The sequence below is a fragment of the Mobula hypostoma genome, chromosome 3 (assembly GCF_963921235.1).
Source record: "Mobula hypostoma chromosome 3, sMobHyp1.1, whole genome shotgun sequence".
Lineage (NCBI taxonomy): Eukaryota > Metazoa > Chordata > Chondrichthyes > Myliobatiformes > Myliobatidae > Mobula > Mobula hypostoma.
The window spans coordinates 165,828,089-165,846,917 of record NC_086099.1 but is presented as its reverse complement, the minus strand read 5'-3'; the positions used below and the strand labels follow the sequence as shown (position 1 = coordinate 165,846,917).

Genomic DNA, 18,829 nt, shown 5'->3' with positions numbered 1-18,829 from the left:
AGAGACTACTAGATAGGTATATGGAGGAATTTAAGGTGGAGGGGGGCTTATATGGGAGGCAGGGTTTGAGGGTCGGCACAACAATGTGGGCTGAAGGGCCTGTATTGTGCTGTACTATTCTATGTTCTGTGTTCTAAATGGACACAATATTTGTGGTTGAATCAGCGTTTCTTAGGAGTTCATGAGAACTTGGCATCTCTTAAGCATTTTCAAACTCTTTTCTCTGCTTATTCTACCACCTTTAAATATTTATGCATCTATATGTCTATGTCTCTTTAAAGCTTCACCACATACTCTTTGGACTAGGGATTCCCCTTCTTTCTCAAGGAGGCTTTGACTGTTCCTTGAAGAGTTTTCTTTGTCCACACACAACTCCCTCACCATGTGGCAGTTCAAATGAATGATGCCTATTAGAGCCAGCTAGTTTAATTGGAACCTCAGTGCTGGAGGTGTTGGCTTGGGAGAGGATGCTAACACTGGTTCTCTAATCCTTTCTTTGGATTTGGAGGTTCTGTGATCTCAGTCTCTGAGACTGATGTGAGAGCATCCGTCAGAAGGGTGGTCCATGGTAAGCATCTGGCCCAGACAGCATATCTGGCCGAGTAATGAAGACCTTTGTTAGTCAAGTGCCTAGAGTGCTTACAGAAATCTTCATCCTCTCACTTTGGCAGGCTGAGTTACGTATCTGCTTCAAGTAGGCATCAATCATACTGGTACCCAAGAAGAATGTGGTAACCTGCCCCAATGGCTATCGCCAGTAGCACTTGCATACGTCCACTATAATGAGGTATTTTGAGAGGTTGGTTACAAATCATATCAACTCCTCCCTAAGGAGTGACCCGACTATGTTCCAATTTGCCTACCATGAGAACAGGTCAACAGCAGTTGCTATTTCATTGGTTCTTCCCTCAGCTCATGCGCACCTGTCAATGAAGGTACTTATGTCAGGTTGCTTTTCATTGACTACAGCTCAGCATTCAACATTATTATCTCCTTGAAACACATTACTATGCTCTAAGACCTGGGTTTCAGTACAAGTGGGTCCTCAGTTTCCTAACTGGCAGATCCCAGTTAGTACTGATTGACAACAACATCACCTCCACATTCACCATCAGCTCAGGTGTCCAATAATGCTGTGTGCTTATCCCCATGCTTTTCTCGCTTTAAACTTATGATGGTGTAGCTAAGTACAACTCCAATACTGTATTTAACTTCGCTGATGACACCACTGTTGTTGGCTGAATCAAAGGTGGTGACGAATTGGCATATAGGAGGGAGATTGAAGATATGGTTGAATGATGCAATAACATCAACTTCTCACACAACATCAGCAGAATTGAAGAGCTGATTATCAACCACAGGAGGAAGAAGCCATAGGTCAATGAGCCAGTTCTCATCAGGGGATCGGAGCTGGAGAGGGTCAATAGCTTTCATCACCTTGGAGTTATCATGTCAGAGGATCAGCCCTGCGACCAGCACACAAGTGTTATCACAGACCTTCTGAGAAGTTCTATAGATGCACAGTGGAGAATACCCTAACTGGTTACATCACAGCCCAGGAATCAAAAATGCTACAGTAAGTGGTGCATACAACTCAGTCCAACACAACAAAGCCTACCCCATCATTGAGTCCATTTATATGGAGTACTACTACAAGAAAACAGTATCTGTCGTCAAGGATCCTCGCTGTTCAGTCCATGCCCTGTTCTCTGGATTAACATTGGGCAGAAAGTATAGAAGCCTTAGATCCCACATCATCAGATTCAGGAACAGTTGTTATCCTATAATCATCAGGCCCCTGAAATGGCATGGATAACTTCATCTACCACTTCTCTCATCTGATTCTATAACCTGTAGACTCACTTTTTCTTTACAGCTCATGTTCTGAGTATTATTTTTATTTGCAGTTTGTCTTTTGCACATTAGTTGTGTGTTAGTCCTTGTCTGTGTGTAGATTTTGTAAAATTCGATTGCATTTTTTTCCTGTAAATCCCTGCAAGAAAATGAATTTCATGGTAGTCTATGGTAACATATACATACTTTGATAATAGATTTACCTTAAACTTTGAACTTGCCAATGTTCTCTTGAAATCTATCTGTTTACCGTACTTTAGTTTTATGCCTTGACTAATTTGACAATTTTTAAAATCTCACTCCATATGTGATTGTACTTAATACATTCTAACTTTTCCTTACTAGGCAATGGCAGTAAAGGACTCTCTGCCTATGAACTACTACACTGTTTTCCACACCATTCAACCACTGCTGACAAAAGATTGTATTATCGTTACCGAGGGTGCCAACACCATGGATATTGGCCGTACCATCCTCCCTAACTACTTGCCAAGGCATAGGTAATTACCATTATAGTAACATCAAGGTTGCTGATGGAAAACTTCAAAAAGTTACAGAATATTTAATTTAACTTTTGCACCTCTACAAAACTCCCAATATTTTGTCTCAATATTTCACATTAAAGGAAGTTTCAAAAGAATGCAAATGATTGTTTCCAACAAATCTATATACTACTAAAACTCTCATGCTCTGTCTGTCTGTTTGTGACCTCCAATTAGTGCAAACGGTGCATTACAGCAGCACATTTTTGGCTAAATTGAATTAAAATGTGCTAACTTACAGAATGCAGGCAAAGTTCAAGGTTATATATTCATATAAAATTGCTCATTCACCAAAAATCAATAAGCTGGCTTTCACCCGAGAGCTGATCGGCCATCATGGAAATCAGGACGCGACAACCCGACGCGTGCACATGGCCAGCCTCAGCAACGATACCTACCGGAGCAAAAGGCCAGGGCAGCTCTATTTCGAGGGGTCACATTCTGCTAATCATTATCAGCATGTGCAGGATTGGGACAGATCTAACTGCCACCCATCAATAAGAGATAATTAAATCTTATTGTAATGACGTACTCCGAGACACTCATAAAACCCTTTGGTGCAGTCAAAGGACAGCGGTGACTATATCACGTCCATTTAGGAGAGCGCCAACCACATCATCAAGAATAATCAGCATCCTTTGCTGTTAGTGCTTCGTATCTTCTATCCAGCATTTGGGTAAAAAAAATGGTCAGCCTAATTTTGCCGCGTGGAAAGGGAAGGGGGATATTATGGTCAAGAGATGACTCCAAACGCGTCGGGAAGTGGCAAGGAGAAGGAGAGAAGAAGAATCAGATGAGGCCAGGGCCGCACGACTCCAGGATCAAAGAGTCAGGACAAAAAAAGATGAGAGAAGAGGAGACAGAGGAGGAGAGGCATGCACATCCCCAGGATCAGAGACAAACAACAAACAGCAGAAGAGTTGAAGAGACGGGGGATGAAAGGGCTGCATGTCTCCAAAATGACAACAACTGGCATAGAAGGAGGAGAGAGGAAGAGACAAAGGAGCTGAGAAATGCACGTCTCCAGGATCAGAGACAAACAGCAGAAGAGATGAAGAGATGGGGGGATGAAAGGACTGCACGTCTCCAGAATGACAACGAGAGGCACGAGGGTGGCACATAAACCAGAAATGATGCCATCAAAAGTGTCCTTCGTTAAAAGAGGAAGAGCTATATTTGCTTTGCTATGTGTCGCTCTTCTTTAATAAACTGAGGTTTTCTACTTCAGTTTCCAAAGCAAAGCAATGCCAATAGCATTCAGGGAAATTTAATGTTCATTCTGGTTACATCAGACTGCATTACCCTTCTCTCAAAGGGTGCCCCAACAGGTCACCCTGTTGTCTAGTTTTACATATTCTCAAAAGATGTTGTCATGAATAGAAATATTATGTTGGGGGCACACATTCACTCACACTTGGGCTGCAGCTACCATAATGCATTTCTTGTGATGTTCTTGGAAATACATTCTCTGATGATTTTTGATTTCAACTAATTAATACTTAAAGGGGATAGGGAATTGATGTGATTAAATGAATGCTACAAGAAATGTTAACCTAAACACCAAGTACAGCATTGGCTGAACATCTGAAAACTGGAAAATAATGGAAATAATGAAGAAACAGTTAACAATTTCATTTATAATTTTTCAGCTGTGGAAGCCAAGTTATTGTGTATTTTTTAAAGCAGAGGTTGATAGATTCTTGATTAGTAAGGGAATCAAAGGTTATGGGAAGAAGGCAAGAGAATAGGGTTTAGAGGGATAATGAATCAGCCATGATGGGAAAACTTGATGAGCCAAATGGACTAATTCTGCTCCTTATGGTCTTTTGCTCAGAACTCCTTGAGAAAGGTCATATTATTTGTCCTTCTCTCCTGTTGTGTATTCTTTGCAAACAGAGAAAACAATCTCAATCCAAGGGTATGACATTCAAAAATGAGTTGTTCACTAGATATGATGCTGATGAACAGACCTGCATTTATTAACCATCCCTAATTACCTTTAAACTGTGGAGGCTGACAGGAATCAACCACATTAGCTGGGCCCGGATTTACATGTAGATCATACTAGGGAAGGCCTGTGGATTTTTTTTCTTGAAGAACATTCATGAAGTAGTTTACAACCATCTGATAGCTTAATGAGTATTGTGATGAAGAACAGACTTTATTTTGAATTCCGCATTTAATTTAATTTATATCTCTCAGTAGTCCAATACTGTAGTTGCTGGTCCAGTAATTTAACCGGCATGCGCTGATGATTGGGAAGCATTGTGCAATTTCGAGGTTATTTGCCACTCATCAATTGTACCAAGCTGTGAAGGTGTGTGAGATAGCAAATATTGACAGATATTGCAGCATAATTCAAGAAACAAGACTGGAAATTAGATGCATTTTAACAAAGGTGCAAATGAGATATACTCAGGTCAAAAAAATAAAACCACTTTTAGCATCTTAGAAAATATGAAGGTGATCAAGATAGGAAAGCAAAGGGATCAAAGGACACTGATGGACAAATCCTTAAAGAAATCCCACATAAAAGTGGTAGAAAAGCCACAAAGTGTTAGATTCTAATTCAAATTGTAATTGTAAATTTGAGATTAGAACTTGCGGGTGTGAACTGGGATGATGTTTTTGCAAGGAAATGTACTATGGACATGTGGTCGATGTTTAGAGATCTCTTGCGGGATGTAAGGGATAAATTTGTCCCGGTGAGGAAGATAAAGAATGGTAGGGTGAAGGAACCATGGGTGACAAGTGAGGTGGAAAATCTAGTCAGGTGGAAGAAGGCAGCATACATGAGGTTTAGGAAGCAAGGATCAGATGGGTCTATTGAGGAATATAGGGAAGCAAGAAAGGAGCTTAAAAAGGGGCTGAGAAGAGCAAGAAGGGGGCATGAGAAGGCCTTGGCGAGTAGGGTAAAGGAAAACTCCAAGGCATTCTTCAATTATGTGAAGAAAAAAAGGATGACAGGAGTGAAGGTAGGACCGCTTAGAGATAAAGGTGGGAAGATGTGCCTGGAGGCTGTGGAAGTGAGCGAGGTCCTCAATGAATACTTCTCTTCGGTATTCACCAATGAGAGGGAACTTGATGATGGTGAGGACGATATGAGTGAGGTTGATGTTCTGGAGCATGTTGATATTAAGGAGAGGAGGTGTTGGAGTTGCTAAAATACATTAGGACAGATAAGTCTCCGGGGCCTGATGGAATATTCCCCAGGCTGCTCCACGAGGCGAGAGAAGAGATTGCTGAGCCTCTGGCTAGGATCTTTATGTCCTCGTTGTCCACGGGAATGGTACCGGAGGATTGGAGGGAGGCGAATGTTGTTCCCTTGTTCAAAAAAGGTAGTAGGGATAGTCCGCGTAATTATAGACCAGTGAGCCTTACGTCTGTGGTGGGAAAGCTGTTGGAAAAAATTCTTAGAGATAGGATCTCTGGGCATTTAGAGAATCATGGTCTGATCAGGGACAGTCAGCATGGCTTTGTGAAGGGCAGATTGTGTCTAACAAGCCTGATAGAGTTCTTTGAGGAGGTGACCAGGCATATAGATGAGGGTAGTGCAGTGGATGTGATGTATATGGATTTTAGTGAGGCATTTGACAAGGTTCCACATGGTAGGCTTATTCAGAAAGTTAGAAGGCATGGGATCCAGGGAAGTCTGGCCAGGTGGATTCAGAATTGGCTTGCCTGCAGAAAGCAGAGGGTGGAGGTGGAGGGAGTACATTCAGATTGGAGGATTGTGACTAGTGGTGTCCCACAAGGATCTGTTCTGGGACCTCTACTTTTCGTGATTTTTATTAACGACCTGGATGTGGGGGTAGACGGGTGGGTTGGCAAGTTTGCAGACGACACAAAGGTTGGTGGTGTTGTAGATAGTGTAGAGGATTGTCAAAGATTGCAGAGAGACATTGATAGGAGGCAGAAGTGGGTTGAGAAGTGGCAGATGGAGTTCAACGTGGAGAAGTGTGAGGTGGTACACTTTGGAAGGACAAACTCCAAGGCAGAGTACAAAGTAAATGGTAGGATACTTGGTAGTGTGGAGGAGCAGCGGGATCTCGGGGTACATGTCCACAGATCTCTGAAAGTTGCCTCACAGGTGGATAGGGTAGTTAAGAAAGCTTATGGGGTGTTAGCTTTCATAAGTCGAGGGATAGAGTTTAAGAGTCGCGATGTAATGATGCAGCTCTATAAAACTCTGGTTAGGCCACACTTGGAGTACTGTGTCCAGTTCTGGTCACCTCACTGTAGGAAGGATGTGGAAGCATTGGAAAGGGTACAGAGGAGATTTACCAGGATGCTGCCTGGTTTAGAAAGTATGCATTATGATCAGAGATTAAGGGAGCTAGGGCTTTACTCTTTGGAGAGAAGGAGGATGAGAGGAGACGTGATAGAGGTGTACAAGATAATAAGAGGAATAGATAGAGTGGATAGCCAGCGCCTCTTCCCCAGGGCACCACTGCTCAATACAAGAGGACATGGCTTTAAGGTAAGGGGTGGGAAGTTCAAGGGGGATATTAGAGGAAGATTTTTTACTCAGAGAGTGGTTGGTGCATGGAATGCACTACCTGAGTCAGTGGTGGAGACAGATACACTAGTGAAGTTTAAGAGACTACTAGACAGGTATATGGAGGAATCTAAGGTGGGGGCTTATATGGGAGGCAGGGTTTGAGGGTCGCACAACATTGTGGGCTGAAGGACCTGTACTGTGCTGTACTATTCTATGTTCTATGTTCTATTAACAATTCTTGCAGGATGTGGAACCAAGAGTGGAGTCATGGTATAGATAAGTAATAATCTGATTGAAAGGGAAAGCAGGTTTGGGATGTTGAATTGTTGTTCCCGTACTGCTGTACAATTTCCTTATAATGTTGTTGCTTTTCAGAACATATCTAATTTGTGTTGTTGCCATTAAAATTCCATCTGATGCCTTTTTTTTTTAGATTGGATGCTGGCACCTTTGGTACTATGGGGGTAGGTCTAGGTTTTGCCATAGCTGCAGCGTTGATTGCCAAAGATCAGACTCCACATCAGCGGGTTATCTGTATTGAAGGAGACAGTGCATTTGGGTTCTCTGGGATGGAAGTGGAGACCATGTGCAGGTAATGTAACTAACATGGAGCATATGAAAGAAAAGATCTTTAGTATTGTTGTGTATGTCTCAGTGCTGGTGTTGAGAAAGAGATTATTTACATTTTTAATATTTATCAATTGTGAAAACCCAAAGCTGGAGGATCAAAGTAAAATTAAAATGATAATGTTAAAAATGATAAAGTTTAAAATTAAAATGCCATGAATTCATAAATAATGATTGTGCTACATCATGGTGGATTTTCAATTTTTTTTTTTGCTCAGCATAACAAAACTTCCAATTTCCAGATACACTTACATTTACATTTCCTCCCCTCACAGATATCAGGTGTCAGAACACTTCCATCAAAATATAGACATCACCACAACATCCTATACAAAAGCCCTTATTAGTATTGCATATAGGTTTACATCTATATACTGCAGAAAAGGTTGCCATGTTTTATGAAAACTATTTGTTTTTGAGTGTACCATACATGTCAAAAAGACCAAAGGAATGTATTCCATGATTAATGTTCGCCAACCAAAAAGTCCAGGGGCCTTATCGGATATCCAACAAAGTAAAATATTCTTCCTCGCATAAAAAGTCAGGATGTTAAAAAGTTTTTTCTGATGTGCATTAAAAATACGACTGCTGGGTAAGCCTAAGAGAAAAGACACTGGGTCCAGTTCAAGCTCCATCTTCAGAATCTTCCATTTCACCCAAAATATCACTCCAGTATGCCTGAAGTTTGGGACAAGTCCAGAAACAGTGGGTGAAAGTTCCGGTATTTACTTTACATTTAGAACACATTGGAGAAGCCCCGTCTTAAATTTCGAGAGACGATCTGGAGTCAGGTGGGCACTATGCAGAATTTTGAGTTGGAATGCTTTAGTTCTATTACAAACTGAAATCATCTTTGCATTATCACAGATGTCTTCCCATGTAATTTCTACTCCCAGCTCTTCCTCCCAGACCCTTCCCAGCTGCTGAGCCTCTCCACAAGAACATTCCCTCAGGATGCTGTCAAAAAGTACTAATAGAGACTTCACCCTTAGAACGAAACACCCTCTTTTCCATGTCAGAACTATAGAAATCAGTTAACAATGATGTTTTTTTCTGTATGTAATCTCTTATCTGAAAGAAACGAAAAAGATCCTTGTTGGGTATGTTAAATTTCTGTACTATTTGACTAAAAGGCATCATCGTTCCTTCATCAAACATATCTCCTAGATGGAAAATACCCTTAGAAACCCAAAGTTTAAATCCAGAATCCATTACTGTATGCCAGGCTGAAAAATGGTGGATTTTCAAGTAGTGAGACTATGGTTATTTCTTCAGTTTCTCTCTGGCATATCAATTTCAGGACACTGTTTCTGTGGCTGATGTGGGAACCACAGATGAGAAATGTTTGGTGGAGTGTGAGGGTGAGGAGCTTGGGAAGTGCCCCTTCTGCCACAATTGCAGTGGTTCCTTGTGCTCCTGATCAATGGATTTGAGGTTTTCAATGCCACTCCTTTTTCTTTGGACTTGGGATTCTCGCTTTCTCAAGGAGGCATTGACTACATCCTTGAAGAGTTTTCTTTGTCCACACATCAATTTCTCACTAAGTGGCAGTTAAAATGAATGATATGACCTGCCTATTGGAGCCAGTTAGTTTAATTGGAGCCTCAGTGCTGGAGGTGGTGCCTGGGAGGGGATGCTAGCACTGGTTCTCCTATCCTTTCTTTGGATTTGGAGGATTTTGCAGAGATAGAATTGATGGTATCTCTCCAGTGACTTGTAATATCTGCTGTAGGTTATTCATATTTCAGAGCATAGTTCAGGGCATATTTCAGGGCAAGGATCATAGCTGCCTGGTAGTGTGTGAACTTCCTGCCAGGCTTGAAGTCTTGATCTTCAGACAGCTGAAGACTGTGTTAGCACATTTGAGGGTATTCAGTGAATATCATTGTCTGCTTTCATTGGAAGGTGGTTCCTGAGATGTGGGAAGTAACCTACATTTTTAAGTTAAGTGGCAGTGTGGTTTGCTTGGAGGATGCAGTGTGCTTCAGCGGTATATAATCAGGTTATTGGAATGGCAAGGCCTTTTTAATTACTTGATTTTCAATGTGTATTTTTAACTTTGTGTCAATACTTATGCATTTTAATACTTGAATGTATTTCAGTTGTTTCTGATCTTTCTGAAAATCCCATCCGACATTGTTACCAGTGATTTTGCTTTCTCACATTGCTTCAGCAGGAATCGATCACTATCTTACAAACATATCAACAAAACAAAAATAGGGGTCAGATTGGCTAGTTGAGATTTATTGCCTATTCAGTCCAAACCTGTTCTGATCCTCTATTCTTAACACCAAATTTCTACTCTTTTCCCCTACCTTTTGATACATCCTTCTGTAATAATTGGCCAGCACCACGTTCTGTGATGGATGATTCCATAGGTTCACACAGTTGAGTGAAGAGACTTTTCAGTCTGACCCAATTTCCTGAGACATTGCCCCTATTTCTGGATTTCTTATCCCCCCGTATCTAACCTGTCAGGCCCTGTTGGAAGTTTGGACTGTATATTTCTTTGAGATCTTCTCTTATTTTTCTAATTTGTGCTGAATACAGACCTAGATAACCGAACCTCCCTCTGGACAGCAGCCCTATATTGCAGGAATCAGACTGACGAACCTTTATCCTTTATTGCACTTCTTAGTGCCTCTTCACCTTGATCTACGCTGCTGGACCAGTACAAATTTTATCATGACTTTTGTTCCTTTTCCAAATCCATGTGAAATGAGCTAACTCAGGTAAAGCAGAAATTGCCTCGCTTATGAAGTGAATAATGAAGAGTAATAAGTTACAGTCAGCACATGAAACTTCTGCGGGAGAAAGTATACTGAATTACCAAATTATTTTCTCATACGGTAGATTATTTTTAATCTTGTATGCAAGACCTATAAAGCAGCTGTGATGCATTTACTACATGCAAAAAACAAATGTGCAGGAGGAACTTTGCAGGTCAGGCAGCGATTGTGGAGACTGATGGTGGTCACTTTTTCAGTTTGAGACACTGTATCTGCCTCCATAAATGCTCACTGATCCACTGAGTTTCTCTAGCAATTGGTTTCTTTGTTTCCTCCAGATTCTAGCATCTGTAGTCACCTGGATCTGCTTTTACTGCATCACTAGTATCAAAATAAATACGTTGGTTATTCTAAATCAAAGCACCATTCAGGTTGTAGTACCTGTAATATGTAACATTGATAGATGTGTGAGGTAGCTTGGAATCAACTTCAGGAAATTGAGTAATGATTTCAGACTGTATTTCCAAGGCAATTTCATTTTTCAGTTACTGAATACGGTACCTATAAAAAGTACTCAGACACCCCACTTGAAAGTATTCACGATTTATTGTTTTACAACAGTGAATCACAGTGGATTTAATTTGGCTTTTTTGACACTGATCAAGAGACTCTTTCATGTGAAAGTGAAAACAGATCTCTACAAAGTGATCTAAATTAATTACAAATATAAAACAAAAAATAATTGATTGCATGTATTCACCCCCTTCAAGTCAGTATTTAGTAGATGTACCTTTGGCAGCAATTACAGCCTCGAGTCTGTGTGGATAAATCTCTATCGGCTTTGCACAGCTAGATGCTGCAATTTTTCCCCATTCTTCTTTACAAAATTGCTGAAGCTCTGTCAAACTGCATGGGAATCGTGTGTGAACAACATTTTTTAAGTCCAACCACAAATTCTCAATTGGATTGAGGGCTGGACTCTGATTTGGCTGCTCCAGGACATTAATTTTACTGTTTTTGAGCCATTCCAGTGTAGCTTTAGCTTTATGCTTGGGGTCATTGCCTTGCTGGAAAACAAATCTTCTCCCAAGTCACAGTTCTCTTGCAGACTGCATTAGGTTTTCCGCCAGGACTTCCTTGTATTTTGCTGCATTCATTTCACCCTCTACCTTCACAAACCTTCCAGTGCTTGCTGCAATGAAGCATCCCCTCAGCATGATGCAGCCACCACCATGCTTCATGATAGGGATGGTGTGTTTTTGATGATGTGCATTGTTTGGCTTATGCCAAACATAGCGTTCAGTCTAACGGCCAGAAGTCTCAGTTTTGGTTTCATTAGACCATAGAACCTTCCTCCAACTGACTTCAGAGTCTCCTACATGCCTTCTGGAAAGCTCTAGCTGAGATTTCATGTGAGTTTTTTTCAACAGTGGCTTTCTTTTTACCACTCTTCCACAAAGCTGTGACTGGTGATGCATCCAGGCAGCAGTTGCTATCTGCATAATCTCTGCCATCTCAGCCACTGAAGCTTGTAACTTCTCCAGAGTTGTCATAGGTCTCTTGGTGGCCTCCCTCACTCGTCACCTTCTTGCACGGTCACTTAGTTTTTGAGGACGGCTTGCTTTCAGCAGATTTACAGCTGTGCCATATTCTTTCCATTTCTTGATGATTTTCTTTTATCCATCTCCTGACTTGTGCTTTTCAATGACCTTTTCATGGAGTTGCTTGGAGTGTTCTTTTGTCTTCATGGCGTAGTTTTTGCCAGGATACTGACTCAACAGCAATTGGACATTCTAGATATATTTTTACTACAATCAATTGAAAAACCTTGACTTTGCACAGGTCTCCAAAAACAGATCTTCATTTAGCTAATTATGTTTTTTGTAATACCAGTTGGCTGCACCAGTGATGATTTGGTGTGTCATATTAAAGGGGAGGGGTAGGTGAATATAATCAATTACTTTGTGATTTATATTTGTAATTAATTTGGGTCAATTTGTAGAGATCTGGTTTTACTTTGACACAAAAGTGTCTTTTTCTGTTGATCAGTGTCAAAAAAGCCAAATTAAATCCACTGTGATTCAATGTTGTAAAACAATAAAGCATGAAAATTTCCAAGGGGATGGTGAATACTTTTTATAGACACTGTAAGTAAACATGAGATAATTTGAAGTGAAGGTTTGAAATTCCTAAATTATTTTTGAAGAAAATACATCTTTAAATTTTTTATGATTCGGATATCCATTGGCTACACAAGGATGTTGTATTGGCTGGTAGAAATTCCAGCTGTATTTTTCTCAAACATTCTACAGTAAGGTGTGCTGCACAATTGTCAACAAGCAGGAGAATTTTGCTTGATTTCTGCAATAGTTCCTTATCCCAAACATCAGCCATTTCTTAAAAATTTCTAAAGTCATTCTTGGCCCCTTAAAGCATTGAGGTTTAACGCTTTTCCCAATAACCAACAATTTATTTTTTCCAGTTCATGACATATTTGAACAATGCAACATAGTTATGCAATCCATTGCTTTCTTTTAACCTGATAGTGCTGCATGTTTGTAACAAAGTGAACCGTCCGGCATGGCACGATTTAAAAAAAGGCCTAATTCATCGGCATTGTAGATACCATCTGCAGAGATTTTTTTGAAGCCAGTCAGGGAGTTTTGCCAATTTCCATGTTTCTGCACTTACAGCATCAACACTACCTTTCTTGCCTTGTGCTTTCTTGAATTTAATATGGTGCCTACATTTATAACCAACCATTTGTTGCTTTAAAATCTTCATGATCCAGCTTTTTAGCTCACTCCTCTGATTTGTTTTGTAACATTGGTCCACGAGTACACACACCTTGTCCAGTTACAATGGAAAACCATTGATCGAGAGCCTCTTGAACATCTGGAGTCTTACCTTCAGTTTTGCCTTTGAGATGTTCCCTGTTGTCCCTCGAGTAACGCCCATTCTTCTCACATTCATATTGCTGATGTATCAAGCGTACAATTGTAGATTTTGACACTCCAGTTATCTTGGCCGGCTGATAATGAGTGGTGTTAGGTGGATGGCTTTTAATTTGGTCCACTGCGGTTTTTTTTTCAGCTAGTGACAAATCTTTTCATGGCATCTTAGCAAGGGTCTCAATTTTTTTTTAAATTAAAAATAAACTAAATAATCAAAAATCACTGCTTTTTGACTTGAGATCTGTTGCCCAAACGGACGACTTAACACAAGCGTATGCAACTAAAGCAATGTTCACTCTAAGCACGGTGTAGTGTCTTAACAGTTACATAAGTGCAGGTGACTGATCATCTCCTGTCCCAATTTAGTAGCATAGTGTCCCAAATACAAACGGATACTAAGCTATTTTCTTGATTAGTTTTTGTTTTATGAGTTGTCCTAAATAAGCGGCTGTCCAATTAACTTTTGGCCCAGATAAACGGAATCCACTGTATGTGTAAGCCATCTTCAGAAAGTTTTTGTCTGGCATGCTGTCAATGAATGGGTCCTTGCACATGCTTGAGTAACGTTTGTCTTTGCAAAGATCAGTTGCTTTACTGTTGAAGGGGGTTTCCCTCATTTCAGTGAAATAAGTTGGGAGCAGGGGAGAATCAGACAAACAAGAAGTATGTAAGCTATGAATGAATGCTTGGAAATCCCAGAAATTACAGCAGAATATATTTACATTATATGCAGTCATCCACTTCATTTCTTAATATTGAAGGAATTTATTCATAATGTGTGCTAGAGTAGAAAGAACATATAGACTGCTGGTGGTTTCATGTAACCTGAAGACACTATGGTATAGCTTAAGGCAGAATGAAGAAGGAATCCAGACCAACCTTCCAAATTCTATTTTGAATAAGCTATTAAAGGGTGACTGTTGTTTTAAGCCTACTACTTTTGTTAAATACAGAGTCATGTGAACAACTATGGTCTGGAGTAAAGCAATTGCTTCCTGAGCCATTGGAGAAATGCCCATGGAATTAAGAGTTAATGAAGCAGCCAATCTCTTCTTCTGTTCAGTTCCTCCCCCATTAAACTACATAATAGTCTGATTTAAAAAAAAACACCAATCTAATAGTATAAAAGCTAAATTTGATGGAAAGCAGAAACTTGAAGTTAATCAGAAATTGATGGAAATATTCATTAGCATTTGTAAAAGGAGACGGGGTTAACATCTCTGGCCATTGACCTTTCTTCTGCTGAAAGGCCATTGACCTGAAATGCTAACTATGTTGTTCTCTGCACAGATACTGCTTGACCTGTTAGGTATTTCCAGTATCTCATTATTTGAAATAAAACAGAAAATGTTTGAAATACTCAGTTGATCAGGCAGCACTTGTGGGAAGTGTGACAGACTGATGAAGGCTCTTCAACCTGCAATGTTAACTCTGTCTCTCTCTTCTGAATGATGCATCCTGACCTGCTGAGTATTTTCAGCATTTTCTGTTTCTTAAGATTCCTAGCATCTGTAATTTTTAAAATTTTCATCTGGTAATTTGTTTTACTCCTTTTTGTGTGTCCTGCTGTTTTTAGTTTGTTTGCTGTATTTTTTTTAAATGCGAGTGTATTGAATTGCTCACAATGTGCTTTGGAAGGTTCTATGGCTGTGAAAGGTCCTTCAAAGCAAATTCTTCCCCTTGCTCAAGTGTTCCCATAGAAGGTACAAAGTGTACAAAAGCACAAGAAAAGACACAGGAGATTCTGAAAGTCTACAGCAACACACAAAATGGTGGAAGAACTCAGCAAGTTAGGATTCCCCTCCATAGCTGCTGCCTGACTTGCTGAATTCTTCCACCATTTTGTATTGTATACGTAGATGGCAAGATCTTCAAAAGGCAAGATGAACCTCAGCAAAGTTTTGCAGGTAGCTTACAAAAGTTCTATTGAAAGTATACTTCTATTGAAGCATAGTCACCGCAATCTGCAGTCTGTAATTTTCCTTTTAGTAACGTGCTTTTGAACCATCTTAACGAATGAGTAGTCTCATGATCTTCTGAGGGACTCAGTGAACTTAACTCTTAAGCATGCAGTTATGGCATCCTTAAGCAGAGGACGAAGGTGCATCGCCACAGCTGAAAGAGAGGGGGGAGGGGAGGGGAGGACCCCACGCCAGGCTAAAATGCTGGGTATGAAACTCCCTCTACCCAATATCTTGTACAGTCGCTGGAGAACAAGATTGAGGACTGAAGAGCATTGCTTTTTCGGAGGGAAATGAGTAATGTTGTGTTCCCTGTTTCATAGAGATGTACTAATCACTCTTTTTCTTGGATACTATCCCTGCAATCATATAGCTATGGCCTCCCTTTCGGAGTTGGGCTTTTGAACCACCTGTACAACATGGCATTTTTGCATTGATAATTGCATCTCCAGAATTTCGGTATGTTTTTCTTACTTTCAACCAAATTCAATCCAGGGGAGTCGGGCCTGATGAAGGGTCTCAGCAGGAAACGTCGATTGTTTGCTCTTTTCCATAGGTGCTGTCTAGCCTTCTGAGATCCTCCAGCATTTTGTGTGTCTTGCTCCAGAGGAGTCGGTACTTTGCTACTTTATTCCCTGGATGGAATATATGTGAAATGAAGAGTTAGATGAGGCATTTGGTAAAATCAGTATAACTTTGCCTGCTCTTCTGTGTTGTTTCACTTCAGTAGCTTGTGTATGTGCAATTTCTTCTACTTTATCCTGTTGCCCATTGAAACAATATAATGACAGCAAGTTCAAAGTAAAATTTGTTATCAGAGTACATACATGTCATCACATACAACCCTGAGATTCTTTTTCCTGCAGGCATACTTAGCAAGTCCATAGAACATTAACTGTGAACAGCATCAATGGGCAACAAACTGTGTAAATGCAAATATAAATAAATAGCGAAAATTAATGAGTATGAAATAACAAAATAAAGAATCCTTAAAGTGCGACTGTTAGTTGTGCAAACAGCAGAAATAGAATGAGTGTATTTATCCCCTTTTGTTCAAGAACCTGATGGTTGAGGGGTAACAACTGTTTCTGAACCTGGTGCAAGTCTTGAGGCTCTTGTACCTTCTACCAGATGGCAGCCGTGAGTATGGCCTGGGTGGTGAAAATCTTCAATGATGGATGCTGTTTTTCCACAGCAAAGTTTCATATTGATGTGCTCAGTGGTTGTGAGGGCTTTACCCGTGATGTACTGGGCCAAATCCACTACCTTTTGTAGGATTTTCCACTCAAAGGCATTGGTGATCAGCACGCTTTCCACCACACATCTATAGAAGTTTGCCAAGGATTTTGAAAACATGCCTTATCTCCTTAGACTCCTGAGGAAGTAGAGGCACTGTTGTGCTTTCTTTGCAAGAATATTTATATGATGGGACAAGGACAGGTCCTCTGATATAGTAACACCCAAGAATTTAAGGTTACTGACCCTCTCCACCTCTGAAGCTCCAGTGATTACTGGCTCATGGACCTCTGGTTTTACTCTCCTGAAGTCTACAATCAGTTCCTTGGTTCTATTAACATTTAGTGAGAGATTGTTGTTATTACACCACTCTGCCAAATTTTCAGTCTCCCTCCTGTATGCTGATTCATCACCACCTTTGATACAGCCCACAACAGTGGTGTCATTAACAAGCTTGCTTATGGTGTTGGAGCTGTACTTAGCCACACAGTCATTGGTGCAAAGCGAGTAGAGCAGGGGCCAAGCACACACCCTTGTGATGCTCCTCTGCTGACAGAGATTGTGGAGGAGATGCTTTCAGAGGTGAAGGCCCTGTGGCCCCTCAAGTCTTCCTGGCCATCAAATCATGGCTGATCTGATCTTGGCCTCAATTCCACTTTCCTGCCTGTAGCCTATAACCTTTGATTCTTCTATAGAGCAAAAATCTGTCAGTTGGTTCCCTAAGATGTTGGTGAAGCCTAATTTGAAGTATTGTGTGCAGTTTTGGTCACCTGCCTACAGGAGAGATGTCTGTAAGATTGAAAGGGTTCAGAGAAGATGTACAAGGATATTGACAAGACTCGCTGATCTGAGTTATAAGGAAAGGTTGAAAGGGACTTTATTCCCTTGAGCATTGGAGAATGAGGGGAGACTCAATAGAGGTGTGAGTGGTATAGATAGAACATATGTAAGCAGGCTTTTTCCATTGGAGATGGGTGAGACTAGAACTGGAGGTCATGGGTTAATGATAATAGATGAAATGTTTAAGGGGAACATGAAGGGGAGCTACTTCACCCAGAGGGTGGTGGGAATGTGGAATGAGCTGCTAGCGGATGTAATGGATGCAGTTTTGATTTCAACATTTAAGATATATTTGGATAGGTACATGATGGAAGGGGTATGGTGGCTTACCGTCTGGGTGCAGATCAATGGAACTAGGCAGGTTAATAGTTTGGCACTGACTCGATAGGCCAAATGGCCTTTTTCTGTGCTATAGTGTTCTATTACTCTTTGTCTTTTCTAGGTCTTGAGCATGGTTCAATCTCCATAACTCTGATAGAGAAAATTCTAATGATTTACACCCCTCTTGGAGTGGGGATGGGAAATACTCCTGATCCATGTCTGAAGTCCTTGTTTTGAATCTGTTCTCCCTCAGTCAAGAATCCCCATGCGAAGTAACATCTTTTCACCATCCACCTTGTCAAACCATCTTCTACACTCTTCTAATCTCCAATTCTAACCTGTTTGTTTTCCTAATTAGACAATTACTTCATCCCAGAGATCAATCCAGTGTATCTTCCTGTGCACTACCTCCTCTTAACGTATGTTCTCCTCCTTAAATGTACATTGTTACTCTTGCCTCTGTGAAATTGTGGCAAGACTCCTGAACAGATGACATCCAGGTCCTTCTGTGTAGCAGTATTCTGCAGTCTCTCTTTATTTAATTCTTATTCTCCTTTTGTGTTCTTACTATAAAGTGGGCAACATTATAGTTCACTGCTCCACCTGGCAATTTTTTTGATGGACATTTACTTCTTGTTTCTTTTGCTAAGCTTGCTTCCTAAACACAGCTATCATTTGTAAGATCAAATACAGATGTATCTGGTCATGTATGGAAGTTAGTCTGCAGTTCTTATAATGGAAATGGAAAATAGTTATCAGCTTGAAGTTAAAACACAGCTTTGCATACAAGAACAACAGGAATTCTGCAGATGCTGGAAATTCAAGCAACATACATCAAAGTTGCTGGTGAACGCAGCAGGCCAAGCAGCATCTATAGGAAGAGGCGCAGTCGACGTTTCAGGCCGAGACCCTTCGTCAGGACTAACTGAAGGAAGAGTGAGTAAGGGATTTGAAAGCTGGAGGGGGAGGGGGAGATGCAAAATGATAGGAGAAGACAGGAGGGGGAGGGATAGAGCCGAGAGCTGGACAGGTGATAGGCAAAAGGGGATACGAGAGGATCATGGGACAGGAGGCCTAGGGAGAAAGACGGGGGGGGGGTGACCCAGAGGATGGGCAAGAGGTATATTCAGAGGGACAGAGGGAGAAAAAGGAGAGTGAGAGAAAGAATGTGTGCATAAAAATGAGTAACAGCTGGGGTACGAGGGGGAGGTGGGGCCTAGCGGAAGTTAGAGAAGTCAATGTTCATGCCATCAGGTTGGAGGCT

At 40.8% G+C, this 18,829-nt stretch overlaps 1 protein-coding gene across 1 annotated transcript in view; it reads left to right on the top strand.

Moving 5' to 3' along the window:
• Positions 1–18,829, top strand: part of hacl1 (2-hydroxyacyl-CoA lyase 1) — a 116,428-nt gene that overhangs the window by 70,754 nt on the left and 26,845 nt on the right. Inside the window, exons 13-14 of the mRNA XM_063044050.1 lie at positions 2,200–2,354; positions 7,331–7,489. Coding sequence (XP_062900120.1) covers positions 2,200–2,354; positions 7,331–7,489 — 314 coding nt within the window. The remainder of the gene's footprint in view (positions 1–2,199; positions 2,355–7,330; positions 7,490–18,829) is intronic.